General features: G+C 37.4%; 1 protein-coding gene across 3 annotated transcripts in view; it reads left to right on the top strand.

Moving 5' to 3' along the window:
• The window catches only part of LOC122841291 (neuropilin-1a-like), a 130388-nt gene that overhangs the window by 37033 nt on the left and 74881 nt on the right, over positions 1-18474 (top strand). For 2 of the 3 annotated variants that reach the window (XM_044134488.1, XM_044134489.1), the window contains one exon: positions 12463-12637. In XM_044134488.1, the coding sequence (XP_043990423.1) occupies positions 12463-12637 (175 nt within the window). Of the gene's footprint in view, positions 1-10741; positions 11390-12462; positions 12638-18474 lie in introns of those variants that run through there. The other variant, XM_044134487.1, reaches the window with a different exon arrangement.

Here is an 18474-nt window from a genome sequence, read left to right as displayed (position 1 = left end):
GAGCAAGAAGAATCACACAAAGAATATAAAATATGTAAAAACAGAATAAGGAATAAAAAGGCTGCGCAGTAAGGGCAAGATTTCAACATGTAGAGTACAAGAAATGTGCTACTGAGTTGGTTAATTTAAAAACTTACAACATGTTCATGTCTATTTGACCATCATAAAGACTATTTACGTTACAATAAAAATGTACTGGTCTGGGTTCGGTTAAAGTGAACCCATATGAGAACGCTAAGCGAACCAGAGACCGCTTCAAAAGCAGAAAGTGGGCTTACAGTGCAGGGCATTCTGGGTAAATACAATCAAAACAAACACGAGAGTCGAGCGCTAGCAGGAGAAATGGATTGTGGACTTTTACCAACGACAAGAAAGAAATCCTACAACCGCTAAAATCTGACGCCACTCCATTTTTGTTTCCATTTTGTGAAGAACAAAATGGAAACAAGTGTCATTTGCTTCGGTGGCTCTTGGTGCAGCGCCCCCACAGGTGAGGAGGGGAACAGGTTTTCCAAAGAGTTTGGTTGTTTTTTTCACAGTGCACTGAGAACGAGAACCACAGCAGCTGAAGATGTAACAAATGTTACCATTTTGGTCTCCAGTCGAACCAAGTCTAAAGTGGGAAAATGGCATATTTGTGTCCATGTCCGTCCTTCTATAACCACCGTGTTCCCATTCTCAGACTCCCAACATGATAGAGCAATGTTTGATAAAGATCAAACCAACTCAATCTGTTGATAAGTCCACTTCTCTCCAGTGGTTTCACCAGATCTCAGTCCAGCAGAAATCCTTTTGGATGTGGTAGAATGGGAGATTTGGCTGCTGGTTGCCAAAATAAAATGGTTCAAGATCTCTAAAGAATGAACTCTGGCAAAAGGGCTCAAGAAATATGAAGGTAAAAGGGGTCCAACTCAGTGCTAACAAGCTAAAGATGTTGCTTGTGATGGTTTATAGCATATCTAATATACGTATTCATGACTTACATTGTTGCCTTTACCTTTTAAAATGCAGAACCTTGAAGAAATTAATCAAATTCAGTCAAACTGTTGCCCAATTCATCTGGTTGGACGTTGTGTGATCAACACTGACTCACTGTTGTGCCGCTGCTCAGACTTACTGAGTAATGAAGCTCAGCTCCTGCTCACAGGCACAAAAGGTACGACTTTCAGCCGTTTCTGACTCAGACGTGACTCACAACAAATGAGGATCGGCTTGACAGAAATCTGATTTTATGCAGCAGCCTTGAACATTTCACAGAAAGTTCTGAACTGCTGTGAGTTTTATAGTTTTATTGAAAGTAGGAGGCGAAGTTTCCCCAGTTTGAGCTCGTATTTATAACAGATTTTCACCTGAGCTCCCAGGTCAAAAGCCTTGTACACAAATCATGGTAATAATTACCACATGTCACTGTGAGCAGCTGCATTTCAGTGGCAAACTGCAGTGCTTCTCCGTAAACGAGCCAGCAGTGTCCTTTATTGCTTCCATTTTATTATTTTTAGTACTTCGCAATAACATTTCAGTGGCTGACCTTGTCAGCAATAAATCTTTAAATTATAACAGAGTAAAAGGTGTCTTATGGTTTTCGTTTTTCCTCTTTCTGTTTGTGGTATTTTTGATTGTAAATCTTTTTATGACTCTCTTTAAGCGGAAAATCTGTATGACACCTGAAAATCGCCGTTGGTCATTTGAAAATGTTAGTTTTTACAGTTTTATCTCTTTGCTTGAGTTTTTGAAAGGGGAGCTATTCTGCAAATTTTACTTTTTGCATGTTTTTGTTCTTCCATTTTGGGTCTAAGCTGCTAATAAAAAACACCCAGCCCTTTTTCACCAATAACTTAATGTGTTGTGGCGTCCAGAAATTGAGGCTTTTCACAAACTTCCCAGCTGTTGAGTCACATTTGACTGGCGCTGTGCCGTTGCCTAGCAACCCAGGCTTAGCATGTTTGGTCATCTAGTTTTACTGCTTTATTTGCTGTACAATGGCTGCTGGAAAGGACAAGTGTTTTGTTGTTGACTTACCATCCAGAAACAACTTTCTGCATTTTTGTTGGTTGTGTAGAAGGCTCTACTCATGCTTCTCAGAGGTCTACAGTTGTTTTATTGTGCATCTGTTGGCAGCCATTTTCACATGCGAGTGTAAATGTTGAACAGCTTATTTGGATTTAAAGTGAGAAGATTAAAACAGCTAAAAATGAACATGTTCTTTACAGGCGATATCCTGTCCAGCATTATAACTGGAATGAGATTTCTTGTGATATTCAGATTATTAAATTCAGGCGTTCCACTTGGTTTTATATTCAGACCTCAACATTTTTGGGTTTAAATGTTAATTTTGATACCTTCATTTCCAATTATGTTTTCAATTTAATTCAGTGTACAATCTTCCAAATAATACAAGTTTTTTTTTAAATAGTTTTCTGTGAGAGTGAGCATTAATTTTATTTTAAAAAATTTGACACTAGTTTCCTTATTAAATGCACCTATGTTAAACTAATATCTGCAATTACAAATTAGCTCAAGTCAGCTGTTGAGCTGGAGCGAAACAATCACAGGAAAGAGTGCTGAATGGATTTAAAAGGTGGGAAAATGTGATTTTTCTCTAAGTACTTACAGACCATGTGGATGAGTCATCCCTGCGGTTTTGTTTTGAGGCAAACATTTAAAATTCATAGCATAAAGCGAACCTCATGTCAAGTCTGATGTATTGTTTTCAGGCTTATTAAAAAAAGACGTGGGCCAAACTAGCAGCAGAACAGATCAAACTTTACCCGCTGCTCCTTTTCTATCCTCTCCCTCATACTCGCAGTAATCATCACAGCCTGAATCCTGATAAACAAGGCGTTTTTCTGGCCAGTATGGATCATGTTGTTCCTTCATTTGGTCTTTTGAAGAGGTCAAGGCAGATGCAGACAGTGGCTCTAAAACAGGGTGAAAATAGAAGCTTGTTCCTGCTGTGTGAACCAGACAAGGCCATTTGTTTCGGTCCCAGGCGGTGAGATCTTATCCGCATGGTGACCTCATGTTGTGTGAAGATACCCGTTCAGATTGGGGTTGAATAAGTGTGCATGTTTAGAAGCGTCTGTACACGATGGTTTGGTGGAAATAAGTCTGGAAAGTTTGGAAAATATTCTTTAAAGCTCAGATTTACAAGATTTCACTGCTGAATTGAGTTCCGATTATTCCCTTGAGGACGCTCCGATTATTGTGATGTCTATGAAGATAAACTTAGCTGATATTCTTCTTGTGGAAAGAATGATTAGGGATATTTAACATGTTGAAAATGAACATGAATGTGACGTGTAGCCAATCAGAAAGCAAAGTGACGGACACATGGAGGCAGAATCCAAACGACAGAAGACAAAACGGCCATGGTACACCGTCTTTTGTGTTTTTTCTTTGGTAAAAATAGTCCACAAACTATCACCATAGCTTCCTTTTCGCCAGCCATGTTTGTTTTCTCTGAACTTCGGTTTCACCTCGAGAGGTTTTAGGAGATTTCACCGTCTTGGAAGTAAAATCTCTTTGTTTCTGGTACACATTGTAGGACAAAGCCTGACATATCAGATTTGTTTTATCATGTTCAGGTGCTCCAGATCCAATAAAAGCACTGAAATTTACTTTCATCCAACTTCATGAAACCAGCTGCATTCCCATTACAAATGTTTGCTGAATTTTGTTTCTATGCTGCTAAAGTAGAAAAAACACAATCTAGTTAGTGGGGTATTTCCATTAAATAAGAATCACATTTAAAATCACGCGTAAATAAGTTTGCTCCCAAGATAGATCCCTAGAAAAACATATCGCACCATCGTTCTCCCTCCACTTCCTATTGTCTTCATTGTCGTTTCCTTCAGTAGTAACATCCACTTGTTGATCATGTGACTCTTTTTTGGCACCATTTGGTTTGGATAATTTTGGGAAAGACTGTAAGTGTAACATTTTTCTTAAAGTGTGACTCAGAGAACACAATTTGTGTCTTAAGGATTCAAAAAGGTGGAGCTGATGCTTTGTATTTGTGACAAAGGAAATATATAATTACAAACCTCCTGTAGTATTTTCCTCTGCCACTTCCAACTTCTCAGTTACAATCCACAAATACTTTTGCACCTAGAATACCTTGGTAGGGGTTTCAGGTTTTGAGAATCACCTGACACTTTTAAACTCCTGACGTGTGAATCAGGCACAAAGCGGACATCTTGAGAGTGAAGTCTGTCGTTTTCTCCATGTTTTTTCTTTCAATTTGGTTTTGGTCAATAGTTCTTGACGCTTTCTGAAGCTTTTAAAGTTTTTCTTTGGTCTTGTGGTGCTTTTATACTCATTTTCAGAGTGACATAGTAACAGTTACTTGATTGAGCTATGAAATGGAACTATGTGCCTGGAAAATATATAATATAAAATACCCCCACGTTAAAGCACTTAACTCTGTTATTAGGGAGTAGAGAGTTTGGTTTACTCAAACAGCTGAAAATTTAGCAATATGATTTCAAATTAAAGTAAATTAGTAACCAGCAGCTTATCAGAAAAACACATTTATGTTGTTCTGAATCAGTGAAAAATGCCAAAGTTACCTTAGATTGATGGAAAGTGTGTATTTAATTAAGTTATAACCTGACTCAGAAGCTTGGTGTTGCTGAAAACTCACCTCAGCAGGGAATGGATCAGGATCCTGTAATTACGGAGGTCTGTCCGTGTCGCTGTGGAAAGGCGGTCCCTCCTCCATCATTCCACAGACGTTACCTGCATGCGCCTGCAGGTGTGTGGGTGTGTGGCGCCTCTGCATGCTGACTCCTCATGAGGATCCATGAGTTTTTCTAGCCTTCATGCGTTCACTCACTCGTCGTCTCTGCCCTCTTTGAAAATTCCCACTTTCATTTTATTCAGCCCTTTTAAAGGTTGTGAATATTATGGATGTTTAAGTGGCTTTTTACTGCACTTCATGAGAGTGCTCTCCATATATATATGTATTTCTAGGAGGAAGATGATATTGGTTAGAAGAGAAAAAGACGAGTCACAAGCTGCGTTTCCTTTCAGCATGTAACTGCTCAATTTGAAATTTTAAATATAAATTTGCTTAAAGGGACAGTGTTACGACATATTTTTTTAACTTTACATCATTAAATAATGTTACTCCCTCATCAAAAACATACCTGGAGAAATCCTTTAGTCTCCATGGCAACCATTCAGCTGTGCAAAACACCTGGACGACCTTAGCTCCGCCTTCAAGGGCACAGCTCCTCCCTCTATCAGCTCCTTCAGACTAGCCAGCAGCAATTAGCCAACACCTGGTGGAACTATTGAGCTCATTATAGGAGCTGCTTCTCAGTGAAATGCTTGTAAAATTGTTATTAAAGGGTAAATGAAGGAGGCGGAGTTTTAAAAAGAGCAGGAGTTTTTAAAGAGACATAGACCCAATTTTCAGGCATTAAATTACAAAGCTAAATTTATTTTAAGGCATATTTGATATTTGTAGCATTTTTATACCAACTGAATGTAAGATAGTTACTTAACTGTGTTATAAAATGACACTATGTGCCTGGAAAATGCGTTGCACTGCCCCTTTAATGGAAACAACGATTTTGAAAACTTTTGTTTATTGATTTAAAAGTTTTGGCCATAAGATGACAAAGATGTTTTTTTTTTCTTTTGGCCACATTTAAGTTGGATGTTACCACAAAGAAGACAACAAGAAGTAGGTGGAGGGTCATGGCGTCGTATAATTTTTACTGACTTATCACATAAACAAACTTTAATTTTAATCGTTTCTTATTTAATGGAAACATCACAATTGCAAAATAGTTTGTTTTATTTTAAATTCACAGAATAACAACAAAGTTTTACCAACATTTGTAATGGAAACTCAACTGCAGGCACCAAAAGATGTGATAAAAATGTTTTTCTGCTGTTTCATCCCGAGTAAAAACTGAGATACTGCACTCATTAACAACTTGTCACCTCAAGAAAAGTCTTAAATTCACATATTTTTCCAAGTGATTTTGTCATCAAATTCAGTTTTCCGATTGAAAATGTTTTCTGTTGAGTCAAAAATAAGTATGTAAATTAAACCAGAAAGTGCCATTAAAGTCAAAAACATATTTCACAACAGAGACCCTGAATTTGACTGAACATCTGTTTGCAGCCTAATATTTTCCACTCTCACCTAAAAAAGAAGAGCAAACAAAACAAACTTCTGATGATTAATGATCGTAAACATAGAGTAATTTATCAGGCTGTTTAATGACTGTGAATTAATGGAAGTGCTTTGCATGAAATGTGAAAATGTCAAGATGCCGATAACAAAAATATGATCCGTCAACAGAAAAGCAAATAGTAGTAATCAGTCTTGAAAAGCTGAAGTTCTGTTCTGGCTTTGCAGAAATAACACTGACTTAGTGACTGATGGCTCCGCTGTCATGTTTGGCAGAGTCGGGGGGGCGTGCGTCGCTGCCAACCGTTTTTATATCATCTTCCACTGTGTGGAAAAATAATCTGCGGACCAATACTGGATTCTGAATCACATTTGAGCGGAAGCATTAAAGTCTGTTGGGATTTCCGGATTGTAATACAAACTGTTTGAGAGGATAGTTAGCGAGTTGCTATGCCAGGGAAAGTCAGCGGCTCATTGTTTGGTCTTTACGGTGCTTTCATCTCCAGTCATCCACTTCGTAATTCTCTCTTTTTGTGGTAATCCGGTTCAGTTTATGCGGCGTATCCCTCACTTTTTTATATTTCCCTTCCTAAGAACGAGACTTTTTTGGGGTTTTTTAAGTTGGTTTGCTGTTTTTTTTTTTACTTTACATCATTAAATAAGATTATTCTCTCAAAGAGAAACACCTGGAGTGATGCTTTGATTCTTTCATTCATGTTGGAGAAATCCTTTAATCTCCATGGCAACCATACAGCTGTGCAAAACGCCTGGGTGGCCTTAGCTCCGCCTTCGGGGACGCAGCTTCTCCCCCTACTCAGCTCCTTCAGACTAGTCAGCAGCAATTAGCAAACACCTGGTGCAACTGCATATCTGCTGAGCTCATTATAGGAGCTACTCCTCAGTGCTAAGCTTGTAAAATGTTGTCAAAGGGTTAATGGAGGAGCCATATTTCATATGCAGCATGTTTTTACGAGCTGAAGGTAACTTTGTTATTTAATTGTGCTATAAAATGGCTCTTTGTGCCTACAAAGCACATAATACTGCCTCTTTAAAGTTTTCCTTTTTGAGTTTTTGCTGCTTTTTTGCTCTATTTTTTATCCCAGTTCAGCATCAGACCAAGACGCCATGTTGTGTCATTTAAAAGGAGTGAGGGAAGGTGGGAATAAAGCATGTTTTACGGATAAATGTGTGTTTTTCGGACTTCCTGTTTGGAAATACAGTCAGATGCCGAGTTCAGTTTCCAAGATGGCTGCCAGACATCTTAAGGCTGTTGGTACCATAAGACTTTTAATCCTTTTACTACAGTTTGAGTTGCTGTTTTATTTGATTTATTTATCCAACTTGTTTTCTGCTTGCTGTTAAATATCTTTATGTTTTATTTTATTATTTTAATCTTTGTTTTTGTTATGATGGTTGGTGTAAATTGTGAAGTACTTTGGTCAGCTGCTGCTGCTGTTGTTTTTAAATATTTTGTAGAGATAAAACTGACATTAACATCTCTGACAGTCTGATTAAACCAGTGGTGCACTTATTGCAGTATAACCTCTATTGGGGACATGCTAAAATAAAGTGTTAAAGAAGGTAATTTTATTGCAGTAATTCAATTCAAAAAGTTACACTTCTTTACTTAAAGTGTTTATTTCTAAGTCTTATTTTCCAATAAAATTTTAGGTTTTCATTATGTGTGAGCCCTGTACTTAAAATGTTCTTGTAAAAAGAACAACAGTTTGCACAAATTAAAATACAATTGTTGCATATAAATACTCTCACTAGTCAAAATAGATCTTAAAAGGATTCATTTCAGTGTAGTTTATAAGTCATAATTATTACCAAAAGAGGTGTAACTGTTAATATATTTGAAGATTGAAGTACGGTGATTTCAATTTAAATATTTAAAGGAATCTATCATCTTTATTTTTATTTATTTTCAGTATTTGGAGCAGCGGTGTGCTGATATTTTTATGCTTCTGTATTCAATGAGACAGTGTGTTTTCTCATCTGTGTTTGTTTTTTTAAGTGTTAAATTTTTATAGCCCAGCTGCTGGCCTGAAGGTAAATCTCGCTCCTGTTGCTCTCACTGCTTTTATTTGGTAAATATCCATTTTGCAGAGCTTAAAATACTCAGACTGTCTTGTGTGTGTGTGTGTGTGTGTGTGTATTTTCTTTTGGCTACTGTTTAAATTAGAAAGTAATTTACTAGTTTTATTTTACTTTTATTGTAGAAGTTCAAATCCTCTGAGATGTTGACCTTAATCTGAGCAACTGTTGCAGAGATTAACAGGCAAACTGAAAGTGAACAACTCTTATTCACAAAACACAAACAGACTTGAAGGTTGACCAGCCTGGCTTAAATTAATTACACCAAATCACAATTTACAAGATTAAAAAAGTGTTTTATAGTCACAATTTTATCTTTATTTGGCATTAAAGATGCGCTGAAGAAGGAAGCTTTTGTTAATTAGAGGCGCTGCAGTCTTGTGTTTACCATGCAGAGGGGATTTTAGACAAACTGAGGTCATGAATAAAAAATACAGCCATTGTTTACGGCTTTCATTTTGCTCATTTTATGTTCATGCAGTCGTTTGCATTGCGTACGATAAAAATGAAAGGAAAAGGGAGGTTTGGTTTGACCCAGATTGTAGAAGTTTGTCAGCTAATATGACAAACCGTTAATCTCCTTTTCAGGATTTGCTTCTGCTTTTTAGTAATCTGATGAAAAAAATGGCATAGAGAAAGTGGAAACTCTTTTATGTGGGAAGGAAACTAGTTTTTAGATAATATATATAAAGATAATTTGGTCAACAGGACAGTGTTATTACAATTTTTGTCCGTCTATCCTGACTTTTATCGTATTCCATAAGAATTGCTGCTAATAAAGCAACGTTGATGGCAACAGTAAATTACACCAAATTAATTATTTTACTGTCAAATAATTGACACAGTAATCAATAAAATGCAAACTAACAGCAATCCTTCAACTTGTGAAACCTATGGTTAATTAGCTCTTTAAAATGTTGCTGTTCTATACTCCTGTAAGAGCTGGCTGAACTGGAGGGATAACCCAGCTTTCTGTAAACCAAAAGAACAGGTGTGTTTTATTTGTTTATTATTTGTTTTATTATTTAGGTGTAGAATTCAAAAAGGTCAAAGTATTGGGATTATGCATCTATTGGGTAATGAATACTGATGAAAGATTTTTAAAAATGTATTCAGTTTATGTTGAACAACCGACTGACTCTGGTGTTTTCTCCCAATTTTTGCTGACGCCATTTTGTGGATATTTATTTCACATTGGTTCGAAAGGCTAATGAAGAAAATCATAAACATGAAAACAAAGGATATTATGTATATAATTTCAGTATGCTTTGTTTTATAAACCCACTATATAGTTACAGTTACGTTTTCTCCCATTAATTACTGATTCTATTTATTTCAGTTAACAAAAACTTTCAGTTTTTACTTTGTTAGCTTAATAATAATGTTGGTGCTAATGCTACCTTTCACAAGAACAAAAGGCAGAAGCTCAGCTTTATCTGTTTTTAGTACTCTGTCTATATGTTCCACATGAAATCAACAACATAGTGAATACTGATACAGAATAGGAAGGGTCCACTGTACAACAACATAAACCAGTTTAAACATAAACCCTCAATGGTGGCTGCTGTGCTTCTGCGCTAACGCTAGCTGGTAAAATTTGTTTACAATGGAGGTATTACAAAAAATAACACAAATTAATAACACAAAACTCATGAGGTTGGGAAATGTCAGATTAAAAGTAGCTCTAGAAAATAAGTTAGCCACCGTATTTTCGAACGCGGAAGTAAATATGGAGCAAACTTCCGGTGTTTGAGCGCACTTCCGTTTCACTAATAGCAGCTTAACTAAACTGGTGACAAATTTCGTGAGCACATTGCCAAAAATCGCTGAATGATCGAAATGGCAGGTATACATCAGAAACTAAGACGGTAAAAAAAGTAATAATATTACGAGAATAAATTTGTACGGTAAAAAAGTCAAAATATTACGACTTTATTCTGGTAATACTATGACTTTATACACGCAACTTTATGACTTTATTCTGTAATACATGACTTATTCTTGTAGCCTAAGACTTTATTGTTGTAATTGTACGACTTTAATGACTATTCTCCTACGACTTTATTCTATTTTAATCTCGTAATACTTTATTCTCAAAATGTTATGACTTAATCGTGTGTTATGACTTTATTCCCGGAATTGTATGACTATTCTCGTATTAGTTTTATTGCCCTATGACTCTGCCCTAGTGCTGTCATCGAAAACATGTTCATTTAAAACATAAAATATCCTAAACTTCTTTCAGAACAACTTTTGTGACATTTCAAAGGGATATAAACGAGCATTTAATGTGATCGTCGTGACAACAGGCGTGCGTGTCCTTTCAGCGGGAACAAATTAATCTGCTTCAATCTTACTGTCCACATCTGATTGTGTCACGGAGCCGCATGCCATCATGAGTTTGCGTGAGCCACCTCCTCCTTCTCGTCCTCCTCCTCCTCCTCTTCCTCCTCCAGCCCCGCACACGCGCGTCGGGAGCGCACAGAGGGCGCACCAGTGTCAGTTTGCTCCAGCCCTCCTCTGCAGCGGTCGCTTGTTGCTGCTGTCTCGGAGCAGGGATTTTTCTTATTATTATTTTTGGGGGAGTGGAAATTCCGCCGTTTCTGCCTCCTCACAACCAGACTGTGTGTGTTCCTGACAGTTCAGCTGCGAGCAGACACGCAGAGAGAGAAGCTGGACTCGAACCACACGGAGTCCACACCAGGAGAGCTCCGGGGTATTTTTCGGCTGAACCCTGATTTTTGTGGTGTTATTTTTTAATTTATTCCTCCTTTTGGAAGTATGTGAATCATTTCTGCCGGGTGTCAGATCGGGAACGCAGCGGTGCCACTTTTTGCCTCTGGATTTTGGTTTTTGCTTCTTTTTTTTCTTTTTTTGTTGGTTTCTTTTTTTGCGTTTGGATTATTTTCTACTAGGAGATGCCAAGTTGTTGCCTGTGAAACGCAGGATGCTGGGGACTCTACAACCACCAGATCCCTTACTCTGAGAGAATATCCGTTATTTCTGATTCTCTCCTCTTCTTCTTTGGTCTTGTTTTTGGTTGGTTTATCTTATTATCGATGTGGTGCCATAATCTAAGGATGCGCTGTGGATTTCTATTGTTCCTTTTCACCCAAATCATCTCGGTGTCTCCGTTCACTTACATTGGTAGGTTGACATTACAGCATTTATTATTGACCCGTATTTTTTTTTTTTTTTGCATGTTGTTATCAGCATTGTTGGCTCCCACCTGGTTTTTCTGCAGTTGAACCAGAATCGATTTGCTTTTAATTTATTCACAGATGAGGGGGGGAAACAAAAGCCAAACAAGCATAGGATGAAACAAAAGTGAAGAAATAATAAATTAATAATCAAGTGAGAATGGTTTAAAATGGTAAGGATATCTAAAGAATTTAGTTTTATTTCCATCCAAACCCGCTGTTGCGCGCTGAAGCATGATCTCCAGGCAACAAGCAATTTCATAAACCATTCACAGAGAAAATTAAATTTAATCACGCCGCCCGTTTTGCTGCTCCTCACCTTGAAAAGCGCGATCACACCTTATGGCGCGGATGTGACTCCGCTTCACTTTGTGTCGCACATTTTTTCCAAAATACTCGGCAGGAAAGTTGGAAAACGTTTTATGCGTCAGTTCGGCGGCACTTCTTGGAAGAAAAAGGCGCATTGTGCGACCCCTCCTGCGCCCTCTCAGTTACATGCATGTAAAATATTCAGCCTGTTGGCTGGAGACACAGATGGTTGTGTCAAAGGTGTTAAAGGTCGGAAAAATGAGTGGAGAAACTGGCATTATGTCATATTTAATCATTTAAATTGTCAATTTATCCAGAACTACAGTAGAATCACCACCCACTCCAGGTTGGTTTTTCTGGTTCTTCTAATCAAAGTTAGTCCAAATGTGAAAAGAATAAGTATTTTTACATTTCAAACTTTGGTTTAAAGGGTTTGATTTCCAGATTTTGTCATTTAAAAACAGTGAAACAGCCCTTTAATTCATGCATTCTTCTTCATGTCCAGCCATGTTTTCTGACTGTTTACACTCAGGAGGCAGCTCACTAAAATTGACTTGAATAGAAAAGTCATGTGGCGTTGTGCCGCCCTCTGATAGGGCTGCACCCTGAGTGAAGAGCCCTATCATCCGTAAAACCGCCACTTTCTTTCTGGATTGTGCTGTCATTTTTTAAATCCTTTGTAATCACTTCCCGCCTTCCTTTGTGGTGCAGATAGATGCGGCGGAGAGATCATGATCGACTCGGCAAACTACCTGACCTCCCCGGGTTACCCCGGCGCCTACCCGCCCTCCCAGCTCTGCGTGTGGGTCATAACCGCACCGGAGCCCGGGCAGAAAATCCTCATCAACTTCAACCCGCATTTTGACCTGGAGGACCGAGACTGCAAGTAAGAACCCCGTCTCTCTCTCTCTTTCCCTCTCTCTTCATCTTCACTCTTCCTCACTTTCTCTCTCCACTCAATCCTGCCTGGATACAGAGGCAAACTCTGCCCTCTGTTGGTGAAGAGGCTCTGCTCTCAGACGCAGCGTGATTTCAGAGGAAATGGAGTTTGATGGGTTTCGTTGTTGATAAGGAAAAAGGTTTGGCAACAGAAAGCCGTTTGCAGCAGCTCTGGTTGACGGAGTTCAGTTTTCACCCTGCAGGAACAAAGACGATGATTTTCATCTGTTGTGTTTTCATCTGTTGTGTTGATTTATTTTACTGCCTGAAAACTGTCTGCATTGATAAAGTAACTGGATTTATTTCATTTTGTGAATGAAATGTGAAAGGATCATTGCTTAACAAATTATTGCAAATAAGTAAAAACAGAACTAAAGATGTTAAATATAACCTTTAAAATAACCCACTTTTTATCAAACAGCATGACAGAGATGTTATTCCTGCATGTTTCTTTTATTTCTATGAGAAGGGGTGTCCAAAGTGCGGCCCGTGGACCATTTGCGGCCCATGAACTGAATTTATCTGGCCCACGACCACAAAACAAAAATGGCACCAACTTGTTTTTCCAGCTCCAGATTTGATTTGAGGTTGATGAGGCTAAAAAAATTCTTTCAGTTAAGAGTTCACTGACTTTCAAAAAAGATTTAATTTAATTACATGTCATAGTAAACAGAACCACAAACATTCAGTGGCTTTTACTCGAGGGCAGACTTTCTCTTTAAAGCAACAGTTTGAAGAAGGAGAAACCCATAACTTGTTGCTGGGAATAAACACAAAAATCCAGACAAATTGAAAAAACTAGAACTTTTTAGGATACAGACATCAAGTTTTGAACAAGTGATCATCATCGCAGGTATTTATGTGAAATTACTCTTTCTGTAGTCACAATGAAAACAAAACACACAATATTTTATTTCTTTGGGACGAGATGTTAATTTGTATTTAGTCCAGAGTTGTTTATAAAATGATCAAATACATCAGGGGCTAAAGAAACATCCATGAGGAACACCGTTAGATATCGTCCTGATTTTTAATTTGACACAGTGACTTTCCTCAGATGTACCATTTATTGCACATGCTTTAAACTCGAGGCTCGTGGGCCAAATCTGGACCGCCAGAGCTTTTAATGTGGCCCTCTGGGTTCTAGACTAAACACTAAATGTGCTTAAATATCATGTTATCAGTCAAATCAATGCAGTTTTCATCTGTTTTCTGCCAAATATACCAATCAGTCCCTCCAGTTTCTTGAAATTTATTGTAGAAATTCACACAAAATCAACAAACCCTACACTTTTTTGAGCCAATACATAATTGGGAGTTTTTTGCTGATTTTTCTCAAAAATGGTGAAAAACTTTTCTTTCTTTAACTAAACCGCTGCCTCAGCTTTAATTGATGTCAGATTATAATCCATGATCTAAACAATGAGTAGTAAAAAGTCGCATTTTTCCTCATAAATAAGCACAAATATTGTAAATCTTTCCAGATTAGCACCACAAGTACTTTGATTTTTATTGCAAAAAATCACAAAAAGAATCATGAAATCCTGGAGGGACTGAAAAGATGTTCAGTAAAATTATTTAATTGTAAGGATTCGTTGATATTTTAACAGTTTTTTTTTCCAGTACATTCTGGCACAACCGGCCCTTTAAGAGCTTTTATAATCTTGATTTGTATGGGAATGTTTTCTTTTTGGCTACATGTTTGTTGAATGGTGTTTGGAAGCCCAGAACCGGACCTGCATGGTGCCGCAGATCCCCTGGTTGTCATGGCGAACGTTCGCTTGTTGCGCTCATCACGTGTGTCTTTGCGGCATCTCCTTTAAAAGCTCAGTAAACTCGTCTGGTGTAAATCTCTGCTTGCTGTCCAGCTCTGCCTCACAGATGTGGGGCAGGAGGTTACGTCCAATACTATCGGATCACGTTTCAGCACCAAGGGACTAATAAACCATTAGTGCTCGGACAGATACTGGATATCGAGTGTCCTTCACTGGGTTGCACGTCTTCTGTCTGCGTTGGGGAAAATAAGTCTGCAACGGGTTTGTTTTGGGGAAAACGCTGCTGTTTAAGTTAATTATTTCCAAATTAAGGTCTTCCTGATGGATAATTGCTAGCTTATAAATAGCAGAGGGGAAAAAAAGAAGCGTTTTCTGAAGTTGTGACGCTGTTGACGCCTGATTGTCCTTCCTACAGTGGACGGTGGCATCGTTTCCACTCTCAGACTTGCAGGAATCAAACATCCTGGCCACCCAGCAGCCACCTCCACAAGTCATTTGGCTGTTGCCTGGAGGGCCTCCGCTCGCTCCGCTCGATCGGTTTCATTATTTGTTGTGCGAGTTTGTGTTGGATGATGGTCGGGTGTAGCTCGTAAGTCTTGGGCTTGGCAGGAGCGATGTTGTTTTTGGGAACGACTCAAATGTACTCGCCGAGGGAGGCCTTGAGCGTTTTGGCGAGACGGCATTCCCGCTTAAAAATTTCCTGAGATTCATATCTGAGGGAAGCGAAGAGCGTTTTAATAACTAGTGGTCTGAACTTAACGGAAACGAGACTTTTAATTGGAGTTTGTCAGAAGTCCTGCTTGTTTTCTGAAGGTCTCCAGCTAATATCTCCTCAGGAATCGTCTTATTTGTGTATTTTTGTGTAAAGTCAGGCTTCTTACATTAACAAATTTTGCTTATCCCTGAAATTTTTGCGATGATATTATCGTTTTGACACCAAGTAATGTAAATAATGGCGTAATAATGCAAGTTTATCTTTACACTGGAACTGGAAAACCATTTAAATTTCCAAAATTAATAACCAAAACAATGAAAACAACAAAATAAATGAAATGAACCGTTTAGTCTCTACAGAAAATTACTTTTTTAAAAATATGAATCATCAGAATGGAAACTATCAAGCTTACTTTAATTTATTAGTGAATTGATTTATTGTGATGGGCCTATCTATAGTTTTAGATTCAACCAAATTGACTTGGTTTAATTGAAAATTTCATGTTTGCATGGTTTAGATGGTTAACATATCTCTCCTTTCCATTAAAAATGCTCAGTTACCCAAATAAAAATGGGAAAATTTTAATTATACACCTTCAGAAAGTGTGAAAAACTATCAACACCACCTTACATGTTAACAAGAAATGCTCCAAAACACAAAAATCTAAACAAATACTTCCTAAAGCAGCAAAATATTAAGGATTTTCTCCAAAATAAACAATGTACTAATTGGGTATTTTATTCAATTATGGCCAAAATACCACATTTATTACACTGAAAATGTTTTTGTTTGTTTCTGCCAGCAGGTTGGAGGAAAAAACCATCGCCTTCATTAGAGAAAACAACAAAGTTTAACATTTTTCCTAAAGCCTGGTAAACTGATGAGGCAGTCATCAGCTGTTATCATTTTAGATCAGAGTAGTTTTAGTTTTATTCAAAGACTTAAACCGGCGTCCGTCTCCTCCAGGCTGCATCTGGTTTCACTGTCTCATGGCTTTCTTTAGATACTTTATTAAAAATTACACTGTTTGGACATTATTTTGGTTTAAATATTTATTTATTTATTGTCAGAGCGACACTTTGACATTCAGCGTTAGAAAGCTGATCTTTAATTCAGCTTTTGTCAGTTTGCAACATTAAATTTAAGTTTCACCTTTAAAATCAGGATTTCTAGACATTTTTTGCTGACAGTTTTTTGCTAGACAGTTTTTATGAATTAATGGTAGATCTTAGATAAATAGTTTGTGACATGTAACCAGGCAGGGCTAATTTTTAGCTTTGCTCTTTTTCTAGCTTTGAAAACCTAAGTAAATTTTTTCTAAAGCGCTAATTTCCTTGGATGTTTTGTAAACTTTTAAAGTTGAACATTTGTGTTGAAGTTTCAGTTGTCGACTGTTCAGAAGCCTGTAAGCAGCTTGACGTTTATATCCATGCTCTTATTTTGAAGTGGGCTAAAACTGTTTACGCAGCATCTCCATTTCCTCTCTTCATGTTTTCTCTTCCCCCCCAAAATTATTTAAAACAAGAAACATACACAAACAACATAAAACACAGACAATATAGAAGTGGATAATGTTTTAGATTGTAGGACATGTAAATTAAAATATCTAAATCTGTTGTAATCTTTAAGGGCAGATATAATCTGAGTTGAAGCTAGTGCTTTAGCATTTGCTTTATGGGTTGGCGCAAATAACTTTTTACCACTGTGATGAAATAGTTCATTATTTGGTAATTATTTTCCAGATTTACTAGGAATAGGGTATAATTTTGCTTCTGACCTTGAAAACCTTTCTATGTTTTGCCTGAACAAGTCAGCAGCTAAACACCAAAAACTGTAAGAATCAAAACAGTATCAGTATTAAACTTTTCCTTATTTCAATAAAGGAAAAGTTTTAAAGTAAAAATCAAACTAATTTGAGGTGTTTTTGATAAAAAGTTTAAACTTTTTCAGCCCTGGTTGCTGAAATGACCAACAAACTTAGGATCACATCTTCCTGTCGATAAGTTTCCTGAGGTTTTGTTTCATGAATCCTTCATAATCCCACACTGAGCGTCATTTTCTCTCGTCGTTTCCGGAGCGACGGCCAGATCGAGTCTTCTTTCACGTCTGCCACGGAAATAGTTGTCGAAGTGAATCCCTGCAGAGAGCGGGAAAAATCCAAGTCGAGTTACTGGCGGGGAACATGCGTCGGCGGCCTGGATAATTTTGGGACGTCTCTCTTTAGGAGCTGGCCGAACCGTTTCCCTCCCACACGGCTGCAGCTCAACTCTCTCTCAGGCTCTCGCTTCCTGGCAGCTCAAAGTTTCTGTCACTTGCAGTATGCTTGATGTTTGCACAGCCAGAATCTGCACAGTCTGGACATTCAGATTCATGCACCAACAGGGAAATTTAAAGCTAAATCAACCAGTTCCTTCTTATCAGAACTATCACTTTAATCCCGGTTGTATTGCTAGTTGTGTGACGTTAATTGAAGGTTTTATTGCTCTAGGAAAATTCCCTCAAACACATCATGTGATATCATCTCTGCAAAGTGAAATGGGAGTCAGTCACTCCTTACTGAAACCGTTTCCTGGAGCTGAGACAAAGTCACAAGACCAGCCGCCGTCTTAAAGCGTGACATGGACTGGAAACAGGCCAGGATGTTTGCATGCTCACATCTTCACGGTTTGATTCACAGCCTGGAAGCTCGACGTGTTTTTATTTATTCATTTACAGCTGGGATCTACAAACTTATAGCCAAAATTGTAGACTGACAAAAAGCCACGGGCCAAAAAGAAAAACTAAAGTCATGAAAATAAAGTAGCTGGATATTTATTTATTTATTGTAGAGACAAAATAATTCCACCAAAAACTCAAAGATTTTGTGGTTTGTTTTGAAACTCTTGAAAAATTTGACATTGAAATTCAGAAAGTTTATTTTTTGTAGAATTTTTTCACATGAAGCTAAAAATTTTATTTTTTAAATCAATTTTTCTAGAAATGCTTTAAGGAAATTTCTTAGATTAGTGTGTAAAAAAAAAAAAAAAAGTTTTTTTAGCAGTAATTTACTTCTTAATACTTTTAATTTTGCTATTTCTTTTGGGCTCAATTGACTAAATTTATTTTCAGTAGTAAGAACAGGAACTGTGTCACTTTCTCTACAAACTCTTGTTATATTTAACCAAGTTTAATAAAGAATAAAACCTGATTTTTTTCAGGAAATCTCTCTGAATAAACCTTGTTTAACTTTTTGTTAAAACTTTGTTATAAAATAAAACAAACTTTGTTTTATACATTTTTTCCTGTGTAAAAACA

The sequence above is a fragment of the Gambusia affinis genome, linkage group LG12 (assembly GCF_019740435.1).
Source record: "Gambusia affinis linkage group LG12, SWU_Gaff_1.0, whole genome shotgun sequence".
NCBI lineage: Eukaryota > Metazoa > Chordata > Actinopteri > Cyprinodontiformes > Poeciliidae > Gambusia > Gambusia affinis.
This window is presented reverse-complemented; position numbering and strand designations above follow the sequence as displayed.